This window comes from Lactuca sativa, chromosome 4 (genome assembly GCF_002870075.4).
Source record: "Lactuca sativa cultivar Salinas chromosome 4, Lsat_Salinas_v11, whole genome shotgun sequence".
NCBI lineage: Eukaryota > Viridiplantae > Streptophyta > Magnoliopsida > Asterales > Asteraceae > Lactuca > Lactuca sativa.
The window spans coordinates 45,202,576-45,224,551 of record NC_056626.2 but is presented as its reverse complement, the minus strand read 5'-3'; the positions used below and the strand labels follow the sequence as shown (position 1 = coordinate 45,224,551).

The 21,976-nt window shown below is 34.8% G+C and overlaps 3 protein-coding genes and 1 non-coding gene across 4 annotated transcripts; 2 read left to right on the top strand and 2 right to left on the bottom strand.

The window, feature by feature from the left end:
- Window positions 1-6,686: 6,686 nt before the first annotated feature.
- On the top strand, window positions 6,687-12,969 carry LOC111914688 (myosin-1). The gene is made up of 22 exons (XM_023910389.3): window positions 6,687-7,729; window positions 7,835-7,936; window positions 8,023-8,166; window positions 8,247-8,397; window positions 8,508-8,535; window positions 8,630-8,795; window positions 8,887-8,950; window positions 9,057-9,155; window positions 9,237-9,340; window positions 9,436-9,574; window positions 9,655-9,773; window positions 9,846-9,998; window positions 10,083-10,172; window positions 10,254-10,331; window positions 10,433-10,591; window positions 10,679-10,885; window positions 10,964-11,169; window positions 11,254-11,389; window positions 11,465-11,594; window positions 11,676-11,822; window positions 11,917-11,984; window positions 12,074-12,969. Exons 1-22 carry the CDS (start codon window positions 7,418-7,420, stop codon window positions 12,761-12,763), a joined length of 3,492 nt encoding a protein of 1,163 aa, XP_023766157.1. The 5' UTR covers window positions 6,687-7,417; the 3' UTR covers window positions 12,764-12,969.
- A 917-nt stretch (window positions 12,970-13,886) lies between these two features.
- On the top strand, window positions 13,887-15,437 carry LOC111914689 (uncharacterized). Its single transcript, XM_023910390.3, has one exon. The coding sequence runs from the start codon at window positions 13,945-13,947 to the stop codon at window positions 15,238-15,240; it is 1,296 nt and encodes a 431-aa protein (XP_023766158.1). The 5' UTR covers window positions 13,887-13,944; the 3' UTR covers window positions 15,241-15,437.
- Window positions 15,438-19,591: 4,154 nt separating this feature from the next.
- LOC111914687 (uncharacterized) lies at window positions 19,592-21,460 on the bottom strand. The gene is made up of 3 exons (XM_023910388.3): window positions 21,100-21,460; window positions 20,359-20,498; window positions 19,592-20,278 (listed from the first exon to the last, which is right to left on the bottom strand). Exons 1-3 carry the CDS (start codon window positions 21,221-21,223, stop codon window positions 19,727-19,729), a joined length of 816 nt encoding a protein of 271 aa, XP_023766156.1. The 5' UTR covers window positions 21,224-21,460; the 3' UTR covers window positions 19,592-19,726.
- A 54-nt stretch (window positions 21,461-21,514) lies between these two features.
- TRNAG-UCC (transfer RNA glycine (anticodon UCC)) lies at window positions 21,515-21,586 on the bottom strand. The gene has a single exon. It is a non-coding gene; the product is annotated as a tRNA-Gly (tRNA).
- Between the last annotated feature and the right edge of the window lie 390 nt (window positions 21,587-21,976).

Below are 21,976 nucleotides of genomic sequence, written 5' to 3'. Positions count from 1 at the left end.
GGAAACCATTGCTCCCCCATAGCAACTATACAAGGAATATGGGACAAAAATGGTTGGACTTCATGTATGACTTCAAGTATAAACCATCATCTTAATGAAATCTAAGATAGATCGTATCTTAGCTTTATATTTTCTTCAATCAATGACACTTGGCAGTTACAAATTTCAGAAAAAGTTTTATCCAAAATTCCAATTAAAAAAAGTTTCACTAATAAGAAAGGAGACCTATCTTACTTTCTCAGCAGCTTCAATGGTTCTGAGATGTGAAGACTCTGGTTTGTTTTGGACATCATCTTCTTCAGAGATGGAAGTGAATTAACCTTCAAAGTACCTACTATAAGAACTTACTATAATTAACTACTATGTGATCAAAGGGGTAGATATGGAAATACCAAAATATAAACATGTTGATTTAAAGTAAGTACCTTGACAACAATTCTATGGCAGTTGAACCATATCCACGCTGCAAGTAACAAATAATACAAGAATCATTTACTATTGTGAGTGATAGATATTGGAAATAAATACCATGATATGCACATAAAACACACACACACCTTCACATGTTTTGGATTTTGATGTAAAACTAGTTATGGATCAAGATTGAGATGGAAATTGTTACTATTTTGGGCATTTCGAGCAACAAATTACTTCTTTTCAAAGGAGATATTTGACAGGTTGACTTTATCAAAAAAGTCACTTTTTGACTTAGTAACCGATATGTTTTTTCATGTACAAATTAAAGCTTTGTTTATTCACTTTATTGACAACCTTTTTCTTTTACTTAACAACCCGTTATTACTTTACTACAAGTCTAACTTTATTCTGTATCTACATTGAATCTGAATCCTTCAGTTGGCTATTTTTTATCATTAAAGTCAAACTTCCCTTAGTTGTTAGCACATGGATTCATCAATACTTTAAAATTACCCATAAACTTTAAGCAGTTTAAATAGCATGTCTCCTAACACATCCCATATTTAAAGTTACCCATCATTCTAAAAGGTACCTCCAGAACGGTGAAAACCAGGGGATAAATTAGCACTTGTCCCAATGCCCACTCCAGAATTCGCAGCTTCTTCATTTGCAGTTGTTATAAGTTCCTCGGTCAAAGCAATCACCTACAACAAAAAAAGTCAAACCTTAAACACTTTGGAGCTTTTGTTTCCACATCAGTAAGATAAAAAATGGTGTTGTTTCAAACTCATAATCTTAGTGAACATCAGAAATTAGGAGACAAAGGTAGAAGTAGATTGGCCATCACAACACATAGCAGACACCTACATAGAAATCAAGATACAAGTGATGGAGTAATGAAACAAAAATAATGTATCTCTATCTTCCCCTTCCTTTGTAGCTTGGTCAAGATCATCATCTCCACCCTACAGAGTAATGAAACAAAAATAATGTAAGAGAGAAACATGTAGTCTAAATAATTCAAATAAGAACATGCATCTTTTCAACAAGCTATATATGATAAAAACAAATGGGCCTCTACTTAACAAATTGTAGTGATGATTTAGACTAAATCATATGGTAGGAAAAACTTACCAAAATTTGTTCCAATGACAACTCAGTAGGCTTACTGAATAGTTTATCATTGTATGTTTTGAAGGTTGTGGAAGCATTGGGTTGTTTGGATACGTGTATTGTAAAGAAATGTTCTTGTTGACTCCTGTGGTTATAAATGATCCATCTGAAGTGTAAATTATACCCGTATCAAGATCCACATAGTTGAAATTTTTAGGTGATCCACAATCAATGATTATATACCCTATATAAAAAGAATCCAAATATGGGTTTTAACTTTTAAACAATTTGGCATATAGTGATATAGACATATAGTCTATTGTTTTATTATCGAAGTTTTATTTACATAAAATACAAGGCTATAACAGAATAGAGACAAAAGATAACTAAGTTCATGGGGCTAACCTATTTGAACATGTGCATGAACAAGAACCAAAACTGCAAGAATACAACAAATGAAGAAATGAAGAAAGAAGATCATTATAACTCAGAAACCATTAACCAACCTCTAGTGTTTTTGTTGAGAGATTAATGACTCTGAATTTGTTAATAAGGGAGATGGAATGGAGCGTACCTGAGATGCTTAGAGTGTAGAATTGGGGATCAAGGAAAGAGGAGGAAATCACGATTAATATCTGTATCGCTTTTCCAGTTAGGGTTTTACATAGGAGAATACAAGAAGAATCAAAATCGAAATCAGAGGCATGAATAAAGGAGAAAGAAGAGCAATTTTTACAATACATGGGAGTGCACCTTACCAAATAATCCTTCGATTGACTGCAATTTGGAGTCAAATCGATATCGATTCAGCTAGATAATACCAATTTCGATTTCAATTTCATCTACTCCAAGTCTTTGTGGCCTATAAAACACGGTGTGTGGCTGATGATGGACAACCTGCGAGCTGCTGGTACGAGCTGTTGGTTTGTACCCAACGCTTTACCAGCAATACCTTCTCCCGATACGAGCTGCTGGGTTGAGGTCGCCTCAAAGAACCCTAAAATCTCTGGATCGAACACATACGAAGCGGATTCAATCACATAAATGGGCCCGGATCTTCCTTCACATGGGCCCCATGTTTGCCTTGTCTAATTACTGGAAACCATAGTTGAACAAGAAAGTCTGTGTCCATTATGCATTTTTCATTCAATAGTCAAAGTCTTGAACCAATCGATCATCAAAGAATTCTTAATAGTCATCAAGAGGGTTCAAATCTGTTTCCTTTGGGGAAACGATTGGATCAAATCTGTTTCCTCTGGGGAAACGACTGGAAACCATATACGGATTAGGGTTTACAGAGAAAATGAGAAGGAGAGATTGAAGGCTGTCGGCTGGTGGCGTGCTTGCCTTGATCGACGTCGACGACCGGGAATGGCAAGTAACGATGGTCGAAGTGTGAGGGAAGAAGTAGGTGGCAGTCAATGTCGGCAGGGGGAAGGAAGGATCGTCGATAATTAGGGCAAGAGGGAAAGGAACAAAAAGGAAGGCAGGGATTTTAGTCTTTTAGGATTTCATTTTCCCCCTCAGCTACTAAAGGATGGAAGGCGCGTTTCTATTAAAATTTATAAAGCGACATCCTCAGACGACACACGTTTTATTATAGGCGCCCTCCGTGTTTTTTTTAGACACTAATTTAAGGGTACGCAAAAATGCGCGCCCTAAATCCTTAAAATTTATAGAGAGATGACATTGTTTTTAGATCACACTCGTTTGCGTATCGTGAATCAATGCGTATCATAAATTGCGCGTCGTAAAATGCTGTTTTTCTAGTAGTGAAAGAAGAATTACCTTAAAATTCTCTAGGTTCATCATCCTCACGAAACCAACATCAACCTTAGAAATGAAATTGAGTTGTGTGAATTATGAAACAAAAAAAATACGAATATGCAATTACGGAAGGAAAATCATAAATGACTTTTTTGACCCCATGATTTTGAGGGTCCCACGATGTAGAAAAAGATCCAAGACCATGAACATCTATAGTGATGTTGGTATGTGAGACCCAAAAAAGCCATGTCAACTAAAGGCGATTATGAATTATGATGATGAGGGTTAGGTTTTGTTTTGTCACATGATCTCCATAGCAAACTTGTAAATATTATGGCATGGTTAGTTTTGATTCATCCCTTTGTTACTAGGGCAAAGTCCGATCAACTACCTTGACGTTACCGCCGACCCAAAGACCTTAACCAACTTCTAGTTCTTCCATCATTGTAAATTTTGTCTTATCACTACACATATATACATATACCTAAATACTGCTACCACAAACAAATATATATGTACTTTCTCAAGGTATATATATATATATATATATATATATATATATATATATATATATATATATATATATATATATATATATATATATATAAAACGACGTAGTATAGTGAGTTTAGGTACCTAAGCTTTATATACCCTTATTCGTTGAGAATCTAAAAAATTAAAATGTCACGGTTAAAAGTATTTATTAATAAAAATATTTTGTGAATCAAAATTCAAATTATCATTTTAACGGGTGATTACCCAATGGCAAAAATAATAATATTTTGAACTTACAAAAGATAAAGGGAGGTGATAAATCCACTTATAGTTTTTATCTATCCACTTAACAAAATTAAACTTTTCCTTTTATGCCCTTTGAAACCACCACATTCTTTTATTTTGATTTGTCGTTGTTTCTATTATCATTTTAGTATATAGCTTATTTAGAAAACCAAATATACCGAGTGAGCCTTAATTAGTTTTATTTTATTATTTTAGTTGAATTTTGATTATATATATATATATATATATATATATATATATATATATATATATATATATATATATATATATAAAGAATAATTAAATTTGAAGAAAATATAAATAAAAGATAATATAAATATAATATCAACATCATATACCACATCGACTTATTACGGAAATCTAAACATTTATCACGGTCAAAAATAAAATAGCGGTGACGGACCATGATTTGAAATAACGGTTCTCGCAAAGCATAATTTGAACATTTTTAATGATATGCATTCGCTTGAATGTTTTCGTTGTGTAACATTTTATTTGAGTATCGTGAATATGCTTTTATCGTCACTATTTCATTATAGAAACTAATGGTGAACTAAAACTTAACTGCAAACTGAAAAAATTGCATGAATCAAAAGTCCAAAACCAACAAATTAAAACTGAAATTAAAATCCATCGATGCGGTTTTTAGTTTTGCAAAAACTGTAAATATATATGAGTATTTGATTTCAAAACTCGTTGTGTATTATATAGTGTATTAAAAAAACGTTTGTTGCTTATATAAATAATTAAAACCCAAACCAATAAATAAGTTACATATGTTTCATGTTGGCAAAAAATGTTTATCGATCTTCAAATTTCAAACTACAAGGAAAAGTTGTTTTCCATGGATCATTTTTGTAAAAAGGCCAAAAAAAAAAAAAAAAAAACCGCAAAACAAAAAAACAAGTCACACAGTTTCTAAACTTCATAAACTGAAGTTCCAGGTTTTGGTTCGAGTTCGACTAAAAACCAAAGCGAACTGCAACTTACTCCCTCAAGGGTTGTTGTTTCAAATTGCGGTTCGTGACCGTTAGCATTTTTATTTATTTATTTATTTGTAGTATAATATTTATTATATCAAATAAAAATCCTTAACCGATTTCGGTAATGTTATGTTTATAAGGTGTTGGTATCGTATATTTTTATGATTTTTATTTAATTTTTGCTTTAAATATTTAGATATTTTTGTTATTTAAATATAATTTATTTAATAATATATAAATAAAATCATAATTAAAATAAAACAAAAAGGTAATAGTATAAACCAAAATTAAAACGAGGATAAAATCGTAATTAATGTTGAAATGAAGTTAAGGGACAGGAGGATTTTATTCACGGATTTTAGAAGGGCATAAAAGGGAAAATACAAATTTGTTAAGTGGATGGATTAAAATATACAGTGGAAATATCGTTTCCCAAAGATAAATGATGTATTTTTAAGACAAACAAAGAAATAAATATATTTTGTACTTTTTAGACGAAAAAATATAATCACAAAATATGGTAAAAAAAATTCCCGCACACTCTTTTAATTGCAATTAATGTCATTTAAAAATCTTGGTAAACCTTTTTTTTAAGGAGATTTAGGATTTTTTTTAAAGACTAGCCTATTTTAAAACTAAATAAGATCGAATCTGAATCAACTATATTTTATAATGTTTCATACGAAATGATTTTTAGACCACTTTGATGGTGGAACATTCAGGATCATTTAATATAAAACTACCTTATTTTAAATACTTAAAGTCCCAATAAAAAATGTACTAGTATTAAATTACAAATCATCAGCATTAAGACGCCGGTCGTTAAAAAAATTTAATAACATCGTTACACAATTGTTTAAAACTTATTTTTTTGATTTGAACACTTATGTTGAACTGTAGTATATCTATCTAATCTATTTTAAGGAGATTTATTCTAAAGTTTTAATAATAGCACATTATAGAAGTGCATCCGTTATTCTTATGTACTAGGATTTCAAGTCACTATCTTTTCCTAAAATAAAAATAAGATTCTCTCAAAAATATATGTGGTATTAAATTACAAAAATTTATGATCATAAAACGGCATCAATGAACGTTACAAAAATCGTACTCCACAATATTATGTTACATTGAATGATGCCACATGCCTCATTTAAAAGTTTCCTAAAATATAATCCACAATAAATAATTAAAAAATAATAATAATAAAAATATAAATCGAATAAAAGACTTCCCACCGCCCGCATTCCACAAATATTAAAATTTCAAATTTGGTTGGTGCGCAAAAATGGCGAAAACATTTGGAGGTTGTAAAGTCCCCACCGGTTAGAACCTTTTAATCCACACCATAAATCTCCAGTCACAGAGTAACTTTTTTTAAAATACCTGTACTTTTCTCATTATAAATTGCTCGATTCTCTGGAGTTAGTGAATTTTGCTCTGGAAGAAGAATAATAATTCCAGAAGAAAAGTTTTGTTGTACAGAAGGATGGTTCAGTAAGAGGCTGTACGTTGTCTTGAAACAGTTGTACGTTTTGTGTAGCTAGTGAGTTTTGGTGTGGTGAAAGGAGAAGCTTATATATATAAGTATTTTATGGAGAAAGAATGTGTGTTGGAGAGAGAGATTAAAAAATGAAAAAGTGAAAAAGCAGAGCGGCAACCATCGTCTCTCTCCATGTGCCTTGGACCATTTCCTCTTTCACGTACTAGGGTTTAAGCTCTCCATCTTCTCCCATTCATCTTTGGGGAAATTGGGTTGTTGTTTTCTTGAGTGTTCTTGTTGGATTGAGATCTGTACTGTAGAGATAAGGCAACGGATCTTTTGGGGGTTTCAAGAAGTAATTGTGCAAGTTGAAAGAGGTAATTTCTTGTGTAACATTCAGTTTCACTACTTGGGTACTCGAAGATCTGTGACTGGTTTAAGTGCCGTTGGTGAAAATCGAGTTCAAGCTGTGTTAAAAGGGTGAATTTCAGGATTTGTGTTTAGATCGTGACAGGTTAGGTTACTTATACATCTGCAACAAGTTTGGTAAGAGGGTATGTTTTTCTTTTGAAGTGGAGTATTATTGTGCAACTTTTCGTTGTTGATTTCGATTTGATGCTGAAGTTGTCGGGAGATTGATCAAGAAGGAAGAACGAAGAGCACTATAGCAATATTATTTAGGGTCCCCTCCCTCCATTAATAAGTCAGCCAGTAGGACCTTGTGTTAATGATTATTACTTTTCGGGCAGATGGGCTATCACCTTTTTGTGATCCTTTTAGTTATCTAAGAACTGAACTTGTTCCATACTTCCATTTTTAGTTACTTGCATTCAAGGATCGGCTTCTGCTAATAATGTCGACCGATAAAGCTCCTCGTTTCAAGTCAATTAAATCGTTGCCAGTGGATTATAGGTTTATGGGTTCAGCCGAAAAGTCTACAAGCAGTACTAGCAGTATGATCTCTGTTAGTATACCCGAGAATGGTAACACTGATCAGATTGTTGATGATGATTCACCATATGGTCACAGATCAACTTTCTTCATGAATGATAGACCTTCCATGGATGATGAAGATGTTAATCCGTCGATTTCTCCTCAAGGATCTGTTCTTTCTTCATGGGGTGAAACCAAATGGGGCGATACTGCCTCGTATATTGCTAAGAAGGTAAATTTGGACTCCAAATCACAACTCCCTTACTTGTTTCTTGTCTGAATGCTCGATGAATTCACTCAGATATCCTAATTGGCTAATTTCTTCACTGTGATTCAGAAGCTTCAATCATGGTATCAATCCTCTGATGGGAATTGGGAGCTCGCCAAGATTCTATCTATTTCAGGGAATGAGTCACTCATCTCATTTTCTGAAGGAAAAGTAAGCTACCTCCTGTAGGTGTTGATTCCTTCCTTCTACATGTAGCTTCTACTAATCACAACTTCTGAATTTACTTCTTAATTTAGGTTTTAAAGGTGAATTCTGACAGCCTATTACCTGCAAACCCAGAAATCCTTGATGGTGTAGACGATCTCATGCAACTAAGTTATCTAAACGAACCATCAGTCTTGTATAATCTTCAATACAGATATGATAGAGACATGATCTATGTAAGTATTTTAGCGATTTTTCATAGCCATTAAAGCTTGCATTATTTAATTCATGTTGTGTTTGTTTCTTTGAATTATAGTCCAAGGCAGGACCAGTTTTAGTTGCCATCAACCCTTTCAAGAAAATTCCATTGTATGGGAGTGATTACATTGAAGGGTATAAGAGTAAATCCAGAGACAGCCCTCATGTATATGCCATTGCTGACACAGCTATCAGGGAAATGATTAGAGGTTTCTTTAACCTTCTTCCTTTTATACTTAAATTAGTTTTTGTCACCTTTTGTAATTCAATTTCAATCAGTAATTCTTGTTTTTTCTTTTTGGTGTTTTCCTCTTTGTAGATGAAGTAAACCAATCTATTGTAATAAGGTTAGTTAAACTCTCTTGATTGCACATTAGAAAAGTGTTTATACAATTAATATAATATTGCATTTATACAATTTTTTAATTTCCTTTTGTGTAGTGGAGAAAGTGGAGCTGGAAAAACTGAAACAGCAAAGATAGCAATGCAGTATTTGGCTGCTCTTGGAGGTGGAAGTGGAATAGAATATGAGATACTCAAAACTAATCCAATTTTGGAGGCTTTTGGTAATGCAAAAACATCAAGAAACAACAACTCAAGTCGTTTTGTAAGTTGATTTTTCTTTATATATTTAGGAAAATGAAGTTCTATTTTGCTACTTTATGAATCATTTTAATAATATCCCAAATGAATTTCAGGGAAAATTGATTGAAATTCACTTCAGTGAAACTGGAAAAATATCGGGTGCCAAGATCCAAACATGTAAGATGTCACATTTCTTTTATATTATAATATTGGATTTTTTTTACTATATCAAAGTCTGACAATTTTGTTACATTTGTGTCTTGTGATTCCCAAATTTTTTTAGTTCTGCTTGAAAAGTCAAGAGTTGTTCAATGCACAGAGGGAGAAAGATCATATCATTCATTTTATCAGCTTTGTGCTGGAGCTCCACCTTCTCTTAGAGGTATGTATTAATTTTCTTGAATTTTACATATACTTTTAAAAAATATTTATTATCACTTATCTTTTTATTTTTCTGTTACAGAAAAATTAAACTTGAAGAGTGTTCATGAATACAAATACTTACAGCAGAGCACTTGCTATTCAATTAATGGGGTTGATGATGCTGAAGAATTTCGTATTGTAGTGGTACTGTATTTGAATGAAACCTTGTACTTCATTTTTTAAAATCATTTAAATTTTAAAAATAATCCAGAGATTTTTTTTTTATAAAATATTTTCAGGAAGCCCTGGATGCAGTTCATGTTAGCAAAGAGAATCAAGAAAATGCATTTTCCATGCTTGCAGCAGTGTTGTGGTTAGGAGATGTAACATTTTCAATTGTTGATAATGAAAACCATGTGGAACCTGTGATTGATGAAGGTAAAGTTAAAAAATAGTTATTTTTATTTTTATATTTTATGCTTTTCATCTTATAAGTTTTATATTGTTGTGCATTGCAGCTCTGTTGAATGTGGCTAAATTAATTGGTTGTGAGGCTGATGATTTAAAGCTTGCTTTATCTACACGGAAAATGAAAGTTGGTAATGATAATATTGTTCAAAAGCTAACCCTAGCCCAGGTAAAAATATTATTTTAACAAAAAAAAAAAAACAATATTGTGATTTATAAAAAAATTCTGTCCTTATTTCAGGCGATTGACACACGGGATGCTTTGGCAAAATCAATATATTCTTGTTTGTTTGATTGGTTGGTGGAACAAATCAACAAATCACTTGCTGTAGGCAAGCGTCGCACTGGAAGATCTATTAGCATTCTTGATATCTATGGATTTGAATCATTCGATGTATAAAAACTTTTTTAGCGTGTGTAATTTTTATATCAAATACTTTATGGTTAACTTAACTCATGTATTTTTGCGTTTTTTCAGGTAAATAGCTTTGAACAGTTTTGCATAAATTATGCAAACGAGCGATTACAACAACATTTCAATCGCCATTTATTCAAGTTGGAACAGGAGGTATTTGGTGTTTTATTATTATTTTTTTGGTACGATTGAACTTTTTGTAACGTGAACTAAAATTTGATGTCGATGTTTTAGGAATACATTCAAGATGGGATTGATTGGGCAAAAGTGGAATTTGAAGACAATCAAGATTGTCTCAACCTATTTGAAAAGGTTCCTTGCCTATTATTATTATTATCATCACCTAAAACTTGAATACATTATTTTTTAATGGAATACGTATTTTATAAAATGTTGTTTGTATTTTATTACAGAAACCATTGGGTCTATTGACTTTATTAGATGAAGAGTCAACTTTCCCAAATGGGACAGACATGACATTTGCAGCCAAACTAAAACAACATTTGAAATCCAATTCATGTTTTAGAGGAGAACGAGGCAAAGCATTCACAGTTCATCATTATGCAGGAGAGGTACACAATCCATCTTTATTTTATTTTTAACCAAAATGGTAATTGGTGTTAACAAAATTTGTTTTTTTTTTAAAAAAATTTCTTCAGGTTATGTATGATACAACAGGATTTCTAGAAAAAAACCGTGACCTATTACATCTGGATTCCATTCAACTTTTGTCTTCTTGCACATGTGAGCTTCCACAAGCATTCGCCTCAAATATGCTTTCTTTATCGGAAAAGCCTGTTCTTGGACCTTTACACAAATCAGGTGGAGCAGATTCCCAAAAGCTTAGTGTTGTCACAAAATTTAAGGTATTGAAGATTATTTTTGGAATTTTAACTAGTTATTATATAATATATACTAAGTTAGATGTGTTTGATCTTGTTCAGGGACAACTTTTTCAATTAATGCAACGATTAGAAAGCACAACACCACATTTCATACGTTGCATTAAACCAAACAACTCACAATCCCCTGGGATTTATCATCAAGGACTTGTGTTGCAACAGCTCAGATGTTGTGGTGTTTTGGAAGTTGTTAGGATTTCACGCTCTGGATTCCCAACAAGAATGACACATCAGAAATTTGCAAGAAGGTATATACATACTATTTCCTTTCTTTTATAATAGTTTTTCATTATCTAGTTAATATTTACTTGCTTTTTTTTTGTTATTATTAGATACGGGTTTCTTTTGCTAGAGCATGTTGCATCGCAAGATCCACTAAGTGTATCGGTTGCCATTCTTCACCAGTTTGATATTCTTCCTGAAATGTATCAAATTGGTTACACAAAGTTGTTCTTTAGAACTGGACAGGTTTGATTATTTGTTAATTTATTAAATCTTAGTAATTATACAAAAACTGATGCTATATATAAATTTATATGTCAGATTGGAAAGCTTGAAGATACAAGGAATCGAACTCTTAATGGCATATTGCGTGTTCAAAGCTGCTTTAGAGGTCACAAAGCTCGTCAGTATTTGAAGGAACTTAAACGAGGGATTTTCACCCTTCAGTCGTGTATGCCTTTTATTTATTTATTTATTTTTATGTAGAAGAAATATTGAGATATCATTTAATTACAAGAATATTTTTCTACAGATGTTCGTGGTGAAAAAACCCGAAAGGAGTTTGTGGTATTGCTACAAAGACATAGGGCAGCTGTTGTTATACAGAAACAGATTAAATCAAAAATAACCAGAAAAAGATTTGAAGACATTCATGGCGCTACTGTTGTGTTACAAGCTGGTATATTATTTTTTCTATATCATAATGATATTATAATTATAATTATGGTGTTGATTTATGTTATTAAAACTTATATATATATATATTTTTTCAGTTATACGAGGGTGGTTGGTTAGAAGATGCTCAGGGGACATTGCACTACTTCAATTTGGTTCTGGAAAGGTACACACTTAATGAGATTCTGTTTAATAACATATAAAAATATAAAATCATTTCACAACTCATCAAGTGAGATTAATTTTTGCAAACAGGGTAATGAGTCAGATGAAGTGGTGGTGAAGTCATCATATCTTGCTGAGTTACAGAGAAGAATCCTTAAAGCAGAAGCCGGATTAAGAGAAAAAGAAGAAGAAAACGATATTCTACACCAACGTCTGCAACAATACGAAAGCAGGTGGTCAGAATACGAGCTCAAAATGAAATCAATGGAAGAAGTATGGCAGAAACAAATGCGTTCATTACAATCAAGCCTCTCAATAGCCAAAAAGAGCCTTTCACTTGATGATAATAATACCACTTCTGAAAGGAATTCTGATGCTTCCATCAATATAACAAATGATGACACATGGGATGGAAATGGGAGTGCAAATGGGAATGCTAGAAGAAATGGACATGACAATATGAGACCGATGAGTGCTGGTTTGAGTGTGATAAGCAGATTGGCTGAAGAGTTTGAACAAAGGAGTCAAGTGTTTGGTGATGATGCAAAGTTTTTGGTTGAGGTTAAATCGGGTCAAACAGATGCTGCCAATTTGAACCCGGATCATGAACTTAGGAGGCTGAAACAAATGTTTGAAGGGTGGAAGAAGGATTATAGTGTGAGGTTGAGGGAGACAAAGGTCATTTTGAATAAGCTTGGACATGAAGATGGGGATGGACATGGTGATAAGGGGAAAAAGAAATGGTGGGGAAGGCTTAATAGTACTTCACGGGTTAACTGAGTTTGTGTGTGTATAGTGAGGTTTTGTGGTTCGATTGTATGATTATTGGTGGGTGGTTTGTTGTTCGCTTTATTCATATATCATATAATTTTGTTGTGTTGTTTGTGTTTTGGGGTTTGATGATTGCGAACATGCATGCAGACTTTATTGCGGGTGGGAATGACCGACTTGAGTGAATGAATTATGTTGATCATTCTTGGTATTGATTCGATATGTAGACCGAGGTTTATCTCAGACATGTCATGCAACAATTTGCAAAAACAAAGATATTATTGAAAAAAAGCAAGTGTTAGCAGATCATTCATTAGATTTGTGTTGCTGATAATTTCTCAAAAGCTACAACTGATTCTTTAAACTCTTATACATGCTTTGAAATAGTTGATTGAAGGTTCAAAACTAGCGGGTGTGATATCATTTGGGTAAATATCAGATGAAATATATGCTATATTGGATATACCTTCAAAGACTGAAGTTGAATATGTAAGTGCACACACTTAGTATTCCTAACTGAAATCATATCATCATATTTTTACCTGCTAAAGCCCAACTTTCAGGAAGAATTGCTTGTATTTGAGACTTCTGATGCTGTTTTGAAACATAAGAAGGAATTGATGATCAACTCCACTTTTTATGTATTGCTTAACAAATTATAGACACACATTAACGATGATCCGCCTTATTATCTAAGAGGATTAGATTCATTGAATTTTATCATTTTCTTGGTTTACCATTATCATATATGAGATTATGAGTCCTTTAAAAAGAGCGAAAAAAAAAAAAAAAGATACAGCGAACGAAAATAACCACTCATAAAACTTTACGTCATGGTACCATCAATTCTTGTCTAGAAACTAGAAAGGGAGTAGACATCGTACCAAAGGCAAAAAGTTTACGTACACCAACTCTTGAGTTTTGATTACAATTTCACACTTTGTCGTCGTCTACTCGTCTTTGATATGATTCTACACAAATCACAAATGAAAACTCCAAATCCGAGTGGGGTGCGATTTGACAACCCAAGTGTCCTACGAACAAAGGCTCCGTGACACGTACTAATTAATTCTTACCAAATTGACACTAGCTATGTATATACGTGTATATAAATATATGGTCTCATCTACTCTTCATCCATCATCATATGCATATCTTTTCCATTCTTATCTTCTCAAGCAACCGCAAACATGCCCTCTTCAACTCCAGTCTCTCTTGATCACCACGATGATCAGCATCTTCAAGATCTCATTGAGTCAGCTCGTCCTTTCCTCCGTGACAAACCCGAGTCAGTGGACACCAAACTGCCAGCCCTCTTGGCCATCTTACGCTCCGCTGGCGCTGGTGAGTGCTGGCACCGGCTAGGAACCTTTCTTGATCACCTCTACCATGTCTACCGGATCCTCAAGCTCTGGAATGCACCAGATTCCGTTTGTCTTTTTGGCCTTTTTCATTCCGTTTACTCCAACTCCTATCATGACCTTGCAATCTTCGACCCCGTCACCGACCGGGAAACTGTTCGGAACCATGTTGGTCCCGTCGCTGAGCGTTTCATTCACTTGTTTTGCGTTGTACCTCGCCACCCTCTCATTCATGATGATCTTGTGTTTCGCTACACTGATTCGGAGCTCCGGGAGCATCTCCAAGCTTCTGAACAGTCTTTGAGAGACGTCAAGGACAACGGTTGTTGGAACAGAGAAGAACGGTGGAGGAAGAAGCTGCAGACGATCGTTCCAGCCACCGGAATCAAGGTGAAGCATATCAGAACTGGCGAACCAGTGGTTGTTCCAAGAAGGGTGGTCGCCGTTTTCCTTCTGATGACCATAGCTGATTTCGGTGATCAATACTATGGTTATCAGGATGCATTGTACGACAACACCGATGGTCGGCTGGAGTTCATTGGTAACAGCAATTTCTACACCTTATGGCCCGGAAATGGGAAGCCAGGACTGTGGATGAACCTGATATCGAAAATGGCAGCTATTTACACTTTGTTGGTAAGAGAAGAAGAGATGTACGCAGAGGAAAGGAGAAGAGCAGATGGGCATGTTAATGGGATTGTAGCTGATAACAGAGACGAAGATATAGAGCTGGTAATACCACCTGTTTTCGAGAGATGCACCAAGATTCTTGATCCAAGTGAGCAGATAGTGGCACGAGACTTGTATTGGGAGGCTGTTAACGACGAAGGGTCGAAGAAGGAGAAGGGTGAAGAGATGTTGTTGAAGTGTATCGAGAAGAACCCGTTTGTAGGTGAGCCTCATGTGTTGCTGAGTCAGTTTTATTTGAGCAGAGGGAGGTTCGAGGAAGGGGAGAGAGAGGCTGAAAAGGGTTTGAGTCTATTGCTGGAATGGGGGTGTCCATGGGACAAGAGGATCTCATGGGAAGGGTGGGTTTCTTGGGGTAGGGTGTTGTTGAGTAAGGCAAAGGAGAGGTCATGGCCACATACTTCTTGGGGAATCATCAGTTTGGGTCTTGTCAAGTAGTTTTCATTGTGGAGATTTGAATCGTGACGAGTTATTATTATTAGAAAAATAAAATCAATTGGAATGTTGATTAGTGCTGTAGTAAAATGTGGCATTAAAACAAAGTTTAGGATCTTATTCATAAATAAGGATTTAGTCCAGGGGTCATTGTTGTAAATATGGGAGAAATGTTAATTATAGTTTTATGCTTCCCCAAATTGGCACAACAAGTGCATTCAAATTGCATTGATCTAAAGTTCATCCAAAGTTCTTTTATTTTGTGTAATATTTTATTAATCCGAAATTCAATATTTTAACAACAAAATACAGTAGAAAATATATCTTATTTCTTACTATTGATCAATTTTCAAATAAAAGATATATGAATCACAATCAAAGCAATTAATTAATTAAGAATTAACTTGGGATAATGTAATTAAGGAGATTGAGAAAATTGACAATGATTTTAATGATTTTGTTAGGGAGATGCTTGCACATGAAATACACAAGCTTATCCATAACATTCACAAGGTTATTCACGAGATACACTAACTACTAATTACTAAATAACATACACATGATTCTAGATGAGATGCACAAACTTTTGCATACCATGAACCAAAGTAAATAAGTCCTCACCCCAGCCTCCTAGTTACCCCTTGAGAGTCAGAAAACCCTAAAATCGTGTGTGAGCCTTTGGAGCGAGCTTGGAAGCTTTGGAAGGAGATTCTAGCAAATGAGGCTTGTAGATCAAGTGTATAGCATCAAGGGACTCGTATAGATCCAAAATCTACTTCAGTTTGGGCACATTTTTGAGGTAACAAGTTGTTACCTTGATCCCTTCCTTTCTAGATTAACTTATGGATGGATTTGGGGCCATTTTAGTATGTTTAAGATCCATTTCGAGTTATGGGTCTAGATCTGAGGTTGCAACTTCAGATCTAGACTTGCCTTGGTCCAGGAAATCATAAAGCATCATCCCTTGGTTTGGTTGTGAAGCATTCTTTCCTTAAACCCTAGCCCTAGCTTGTTTTGGGCCAATAACACCTTGTACTCACGTAAAGTTGGTAGTTTTACGTGAGAGTCATGCCCTAGGAGGATGAATCTACAGTATGAAGCCTCTGCATGAAGTGACTGTATGGATGAAGGACTGAAGAGACTCGGCGAGTCGCATGGGTTGACTCGACAAGTCATATGATGATGGGCATGGACTCGACGAGTTGGATGAACAACTCGGCGAGTCTGATGAAGATTGTCGTGAATTTAGCGAGTCTGTTCTTGGACTCGACAAGTTATAGTGCAGAACCCCCCAACCTCTTCTGGTTAAGACTCGGATCAGTGAGTTGAGTGGTGACTCAGTGAGTTGGACAGGATAGGACTCGGAGATTGATGGACTCGACGGGTCATGGGGTGACTCGGCGAGTCGAGTCGTGATATGAGATTCTTCTGAGTTTAAGAACTCTACGAGTCAATGGGTTGACTCGGCGAGTAGGGTCAATCAGGAAGGTTGACTTTGGCCAGGACTTTGACTTTGACCTGTTTGACCTTCAAGGGTATTATGGTAATTTGGATATTTATGTCAACGGATCATTGATGGCTATGGGTGTTGGAGTCTGGGGCAGTGCTTCGGGATTATGCTTTCGTGGTTCGGTTCGGCAGTTTCAAGGTGAGTTATCCTTACTATACCCAAGGGTCTAAGGCACCAAGGCCGGCCCTTTGATTGTTATTTGAGATAGTTACTGCTGTGATATGTTAGTTGATATTTTGGTAGAAAGGATGATTATGTGTTAGTATTGATTGTTTAGGTCGGAATCTTGGTAGATTGGATGTGGCTATGCTTAGTGACCTATAGTTGGTCTGACTGTCTAAATGCTGGTAGGAGATTACCTGTTATATGTGCACATGTTTGAGCAGTAGTAGAGGGTATTCCATCTCGGTAGGATGATAGGGCCTAGTATGTTGTTTCTGCAGACTGTTATGTGATTATCTGATAGGTGCACATGTTTGTTAGTGTGTGGGCATTCCAATCCGATGGTTGTGAGCCAGGAGTATTCCATCCCGGTAGGATGATTGGACTCATAGTAGGTAGGGCATTCCAACCCGATGGTTGTGGGCCAGGAGTATTCCATCCCGGTAGGATGATTGGACTCATAGTAGGTTGACATTCCAACCCGATGGTTGAGGGCTTGGGGTATTCCATCATGAGGGATGATCGGACCCATAGTAGTTGTTGTATGTGTAGGTGCCCGGTGCATTCCAACCCGATGGTTGTGGGCCGAGAGTATTCCATCCTGCTAGGATGATTGGACTCATAGTATGTGGCATTCCAACCCGAAGGTTGAGGGCCATGGGTATTCCAACTGGATGGTTGATTGGGCCCATAATATGTTGTTCATTGTTGTACGTGTATGGTTATGTGTGTATGTGTATTTTGGGGGAACTCACTAAGCTTTCGGGCTTACAGTTTCAGTTTATTGTTTCAGGTACATCAGGAGATTGTGGCAAAGCAAAGGCGTGATCGTACCGCTCCTCATATTTCATGATTTGGTTTTGGGGATACTCTGATGTTTAAACTATTTTGAAAACAAGTTGTAATAACTTACTGGTTTTTGAATGGATTAGAATGTTTTAAATTTGACATAAATTTTATGGGTGTTACATAAATATATAAAGAAAAACTGAAAAGCAAAAAAGTAAGGGCAAAATCGACATTCTAAAACATTTTAAATCAAATTGGATCAAACTCGCAACAAAATGAAAACTTTGGACCTTTGGTCTAGTCAAAACGTTTTTAGACCAAAGTGACAATTTTGAGCAAACCACAAGGACCACTTATGCACTTTAGTCTTTATTAGATGGTGGATCACATGCGGGTCAGGGTAGCATTTGCCAAAGCAGGAGTACATAGGGTTGTACGGGGTGTGTTTGGATGGCGAGAGGTTTGGTAGAGATCAAGGTGAAGTTGGTAAACTTCATGGTGTTTGGTTTGATGACTCGAAAGGTTTGGTTGGATACTGTTTGGGTATTCAAGGTGTCTGTTCATTAAAAAAAGTTCATATTTTACATTTTTTGTTTAATTTTGAATACTTAGTTTGAATGCCAAGGTGAGATTGTAGTAAAATGTGGCATTAAAACAAAGTTTAAGGTCTTATTCATAAATAAGGATTTAGTCAAGGGATTGTTGTTATCAATATGGGAGAAATGAGTTTAAATCACATGGAAATAATCGTACAATATTTTTTTCTTCGTCTTGTTCTACCAAATCCATAATCTCATAAGAACGTTTTTAAAACATCATACAATCCTACGATCAGGATCGCGATTTTGACAACCATGATTTTGAGCTCTAAATGATTCATTTTTTATTGAAAAGCTAGGACTTGGGGGTTCTTATAGATCCAATTCGTTGAAATTCCATCCAATAAAACGGAAGAATTATAAATCTCCAAAATAATAGATAGAAATACTGCAAAGTTATTAAAAAGGGACAATGATTTAAATGAGTAACATTGTTTTCTTTATATATACTAGGTACGTCAAGAGTGTTGTGCTAAGCAATAACCCGTGAATGATAAATTGTGTATTTTCTTAACAATGTCTGAATCTTTGAAGAAATGTACGGAATGCTAAATATGTCTGGATCTTTAAAGAAATGTAAGGAATTATAAATGTTTTTCTATTATTAATAAACAAAAAGCCACGTATGTTGCTATTATTGGTAAGAAAATTAAATTACATTGCTATTATGAGTAGAGAAATGAAATTACATTGCTATTATATGTAAGAAACTAAAGTACATTTCCTATATTAGTAAAGAGAGTGAAATCCATTGCTAATTCCTGTAATTCCGACTATGTAATACTTATAAAGATGATAAGTTCAAGAGGAATAAAAGATAGCAAAATTCAATGATTTTGACAAATAAATCACTGTACGTATCTGGAAGGGTTTGGGGAAAATTGATAGACATGCCATGCCCTCCTTCATTCATTATAATATTGAATAAATTTGAACGGAAAATTGATCCAAACCTAGTTTGTCGAATTCATATTTTTTCTCTTTAAAATTACAGATTCAGTGGTCATTTTTCAAATTATTAAACTAGTTGGTCTATTTTGTTAATAGTAAACAAAGAATTGGTCAATGTAGTCAATATCCCATATAATTAAGTTTAAAAACATACATAAGTTGTACTAGATTATGCATGAGATGCAGATGCTTGTACATGAAAATACACAAGCTTATGCATAACTAATAAATAACATACACATGATTCTAGATGAGATGCACAAACTTTTGCATAACATGAACCAAAGTATATATGAGATGCACTCAATTATGTATACAACATTACATATCAAATGCACAACAGTTAAATACCAAATGCACTAGTTTGTGCGCATCTCATGCATAGATGAAAATTATCAAACAATATCCGCTCTCATGTTACAAAATCTCTAAAAACAAAGATGAAACAATAAAACATTTTATAAAATATTGGTATTTATTAGTCATCTTCTCGCATATCAGTCTTCCTTTTAGCCTGCACAGCTAATCTTGCATCTCTTTCCCTCTCAAACTCACGATAATCTGCACGTTGCAAGAAAGAGACTTTATCCAAATACTTATTTCCACTCTTTTTATAAGTTTCAAGCTCTTCATCCAACCGGTTTTCTTCCTTAAATTCACCCCAATCTTTTTTGGTCTTATCAAGAACACTTAGTTTTGGTTTCTTTCTAATTTGTTCAAGAATCGAATCTACTGCAGAAGGTGCACTACTCCCTTTTTCTTTTTCTGATGCTTCTTTTGTGTTTGCATCAACAAACTTCTTTACTTCAATGGCTTCCCCTGCAAAGTCTCTCATTTCTCTCACCTCGATTTTGCCTCTTCCTGAAACATTGGCCATGTTGGCGGCATCCCTGGCGGCAGAAAGGGCGGCAGCTGCAAGTTTCATGGTGTCTTGACTAACACCGTCTTGTTTATCATCTGGCTTTGACTTTGGTGTGGGCTGTAGAGGTGAAGTCTTTTTTGGACCAAGTCCAAGAACTGTCATCCAACTCTAATGAAAAACGAATGATTGAATATGTAATATGTTGAGTTGAAAATGTTTATTTATGTAAAATTTATGAGAAGACTTACGGAAGAAGATGTTTTTGAAGAAGGTTTAGATGAAGTTCCTTTTGAATTTGAGGGAGACTTCTTTATAATGGAATTCAGCTTCTCTTTAGAAATTCCTTTGTTCATCTGCTGCCACACAGCATCAACTCTAGTGTTTTTCTCTGGGATTTTGGAACAAACTTTAACCAAATGAATGGATTTGAATAGAAGTAGAAGTGTGTGAAAAAAAGGCATCATGCAGAACAGATGGTTTAAATTTTAAAAGTCATATAGAAGGGAAAACATTTTCGATAATTTGATGATATGGCTTAAGATAAAAGCCTTCGTTCTGAAAAGATTGAGTTACAATTACTCTGATTTATTGTCTCAAGGCGAACTGTAGATAATCAAGAATCTAACTAGTGAACTTGAAAGCCAGTTTGTCTTCATTCCCTTTATCATATGTTAACTAACATTTACCATGTACAAGCTTGTAGCATTTCCAAGAAGTGCAAACTTGCATATTAGAAGAAAAGTGGGAGAAAAACAAGCATCATATCTAAAACCTACTTAGTAAAACCATTCTCATCTTTTAAACCTTAAGGATTGCGATCAATTCAAATAATCTTCCATAAGTGCCTCATTACTCTATTGCATATGATAACCTAAGACTGAGAGCTGTTGAAGGCCCTAAGTTGGTTTATATTATAAAGATGATCAATTTCAAGAGGAATAAAAGATAGCCAAAGTCGATGACTCTGATAAATACATCACTGTACATACCTGAAAGGGTTTGGGGATTGGCTTGCATCACTAGAGGCAGCGTGGATTGAGGAACATCAGTGGTCGGCTGCGGCTGTTGATCTCCAGCAAAATCGACAGACTTCCCCTCCCCTCCTTCATTCATTGTATTGAAAAAATTTGAACGGAAAATTGATCGAGAAGTAGGTGGGATTCTTCAGGTTCAGTCTCTTGAATATGTTCGCTTCCCCGACCAAAACCCCAATCGAAATCCTTGGGCAGAGATGTTTGAAAATATGCCTGCGCTAACAATAAAAAATCCAATCGTGGATGCAGAGAATTGGGGGGTTTGAGAGTAGCGAGCAGTGACGACGATCGGTTGAGCGGTAAAATACACAAGAATGACGACAAGACCCTTTTAACCTAAAATCCAAAAAGAAAATAAATAATTCAAAAATGCGTTTGCCGGGAGTCGAACCCGGGTCTATTGCTTGGAAGGCAATTATCCTAACCGTTGGACTACAAACGCAACTTGTTTCAAATAATTTTTAAATGCTATAACTATTGCTATGTATATCTTTTTTTACTTTATCCCAAGTCCTATTGTGTCATGGTCCACAATTCAAACTCTTGTATTTATAACCTTTTTAAGGTTTTCAAGTTTGTCCTTGACTTGCTGCGTTTAACTATTGATTATTTAGTCATAATTTTGGACAAAACTTTAACCGGCAATCTTTTAAGAGTATCAAATTGTTTAATATGACTTTGACTAAAAGTCATATTTTCACTTGATAAATTGATTTAAATGTATGTTTTACCAACTTGTATGATAGCTGCAAAGATGTTATACCTCATGTGGATGGATCAAATTATTAAGTGGAAATATCACTTCCCAAACTTTAACCATCTATGTCTTAAG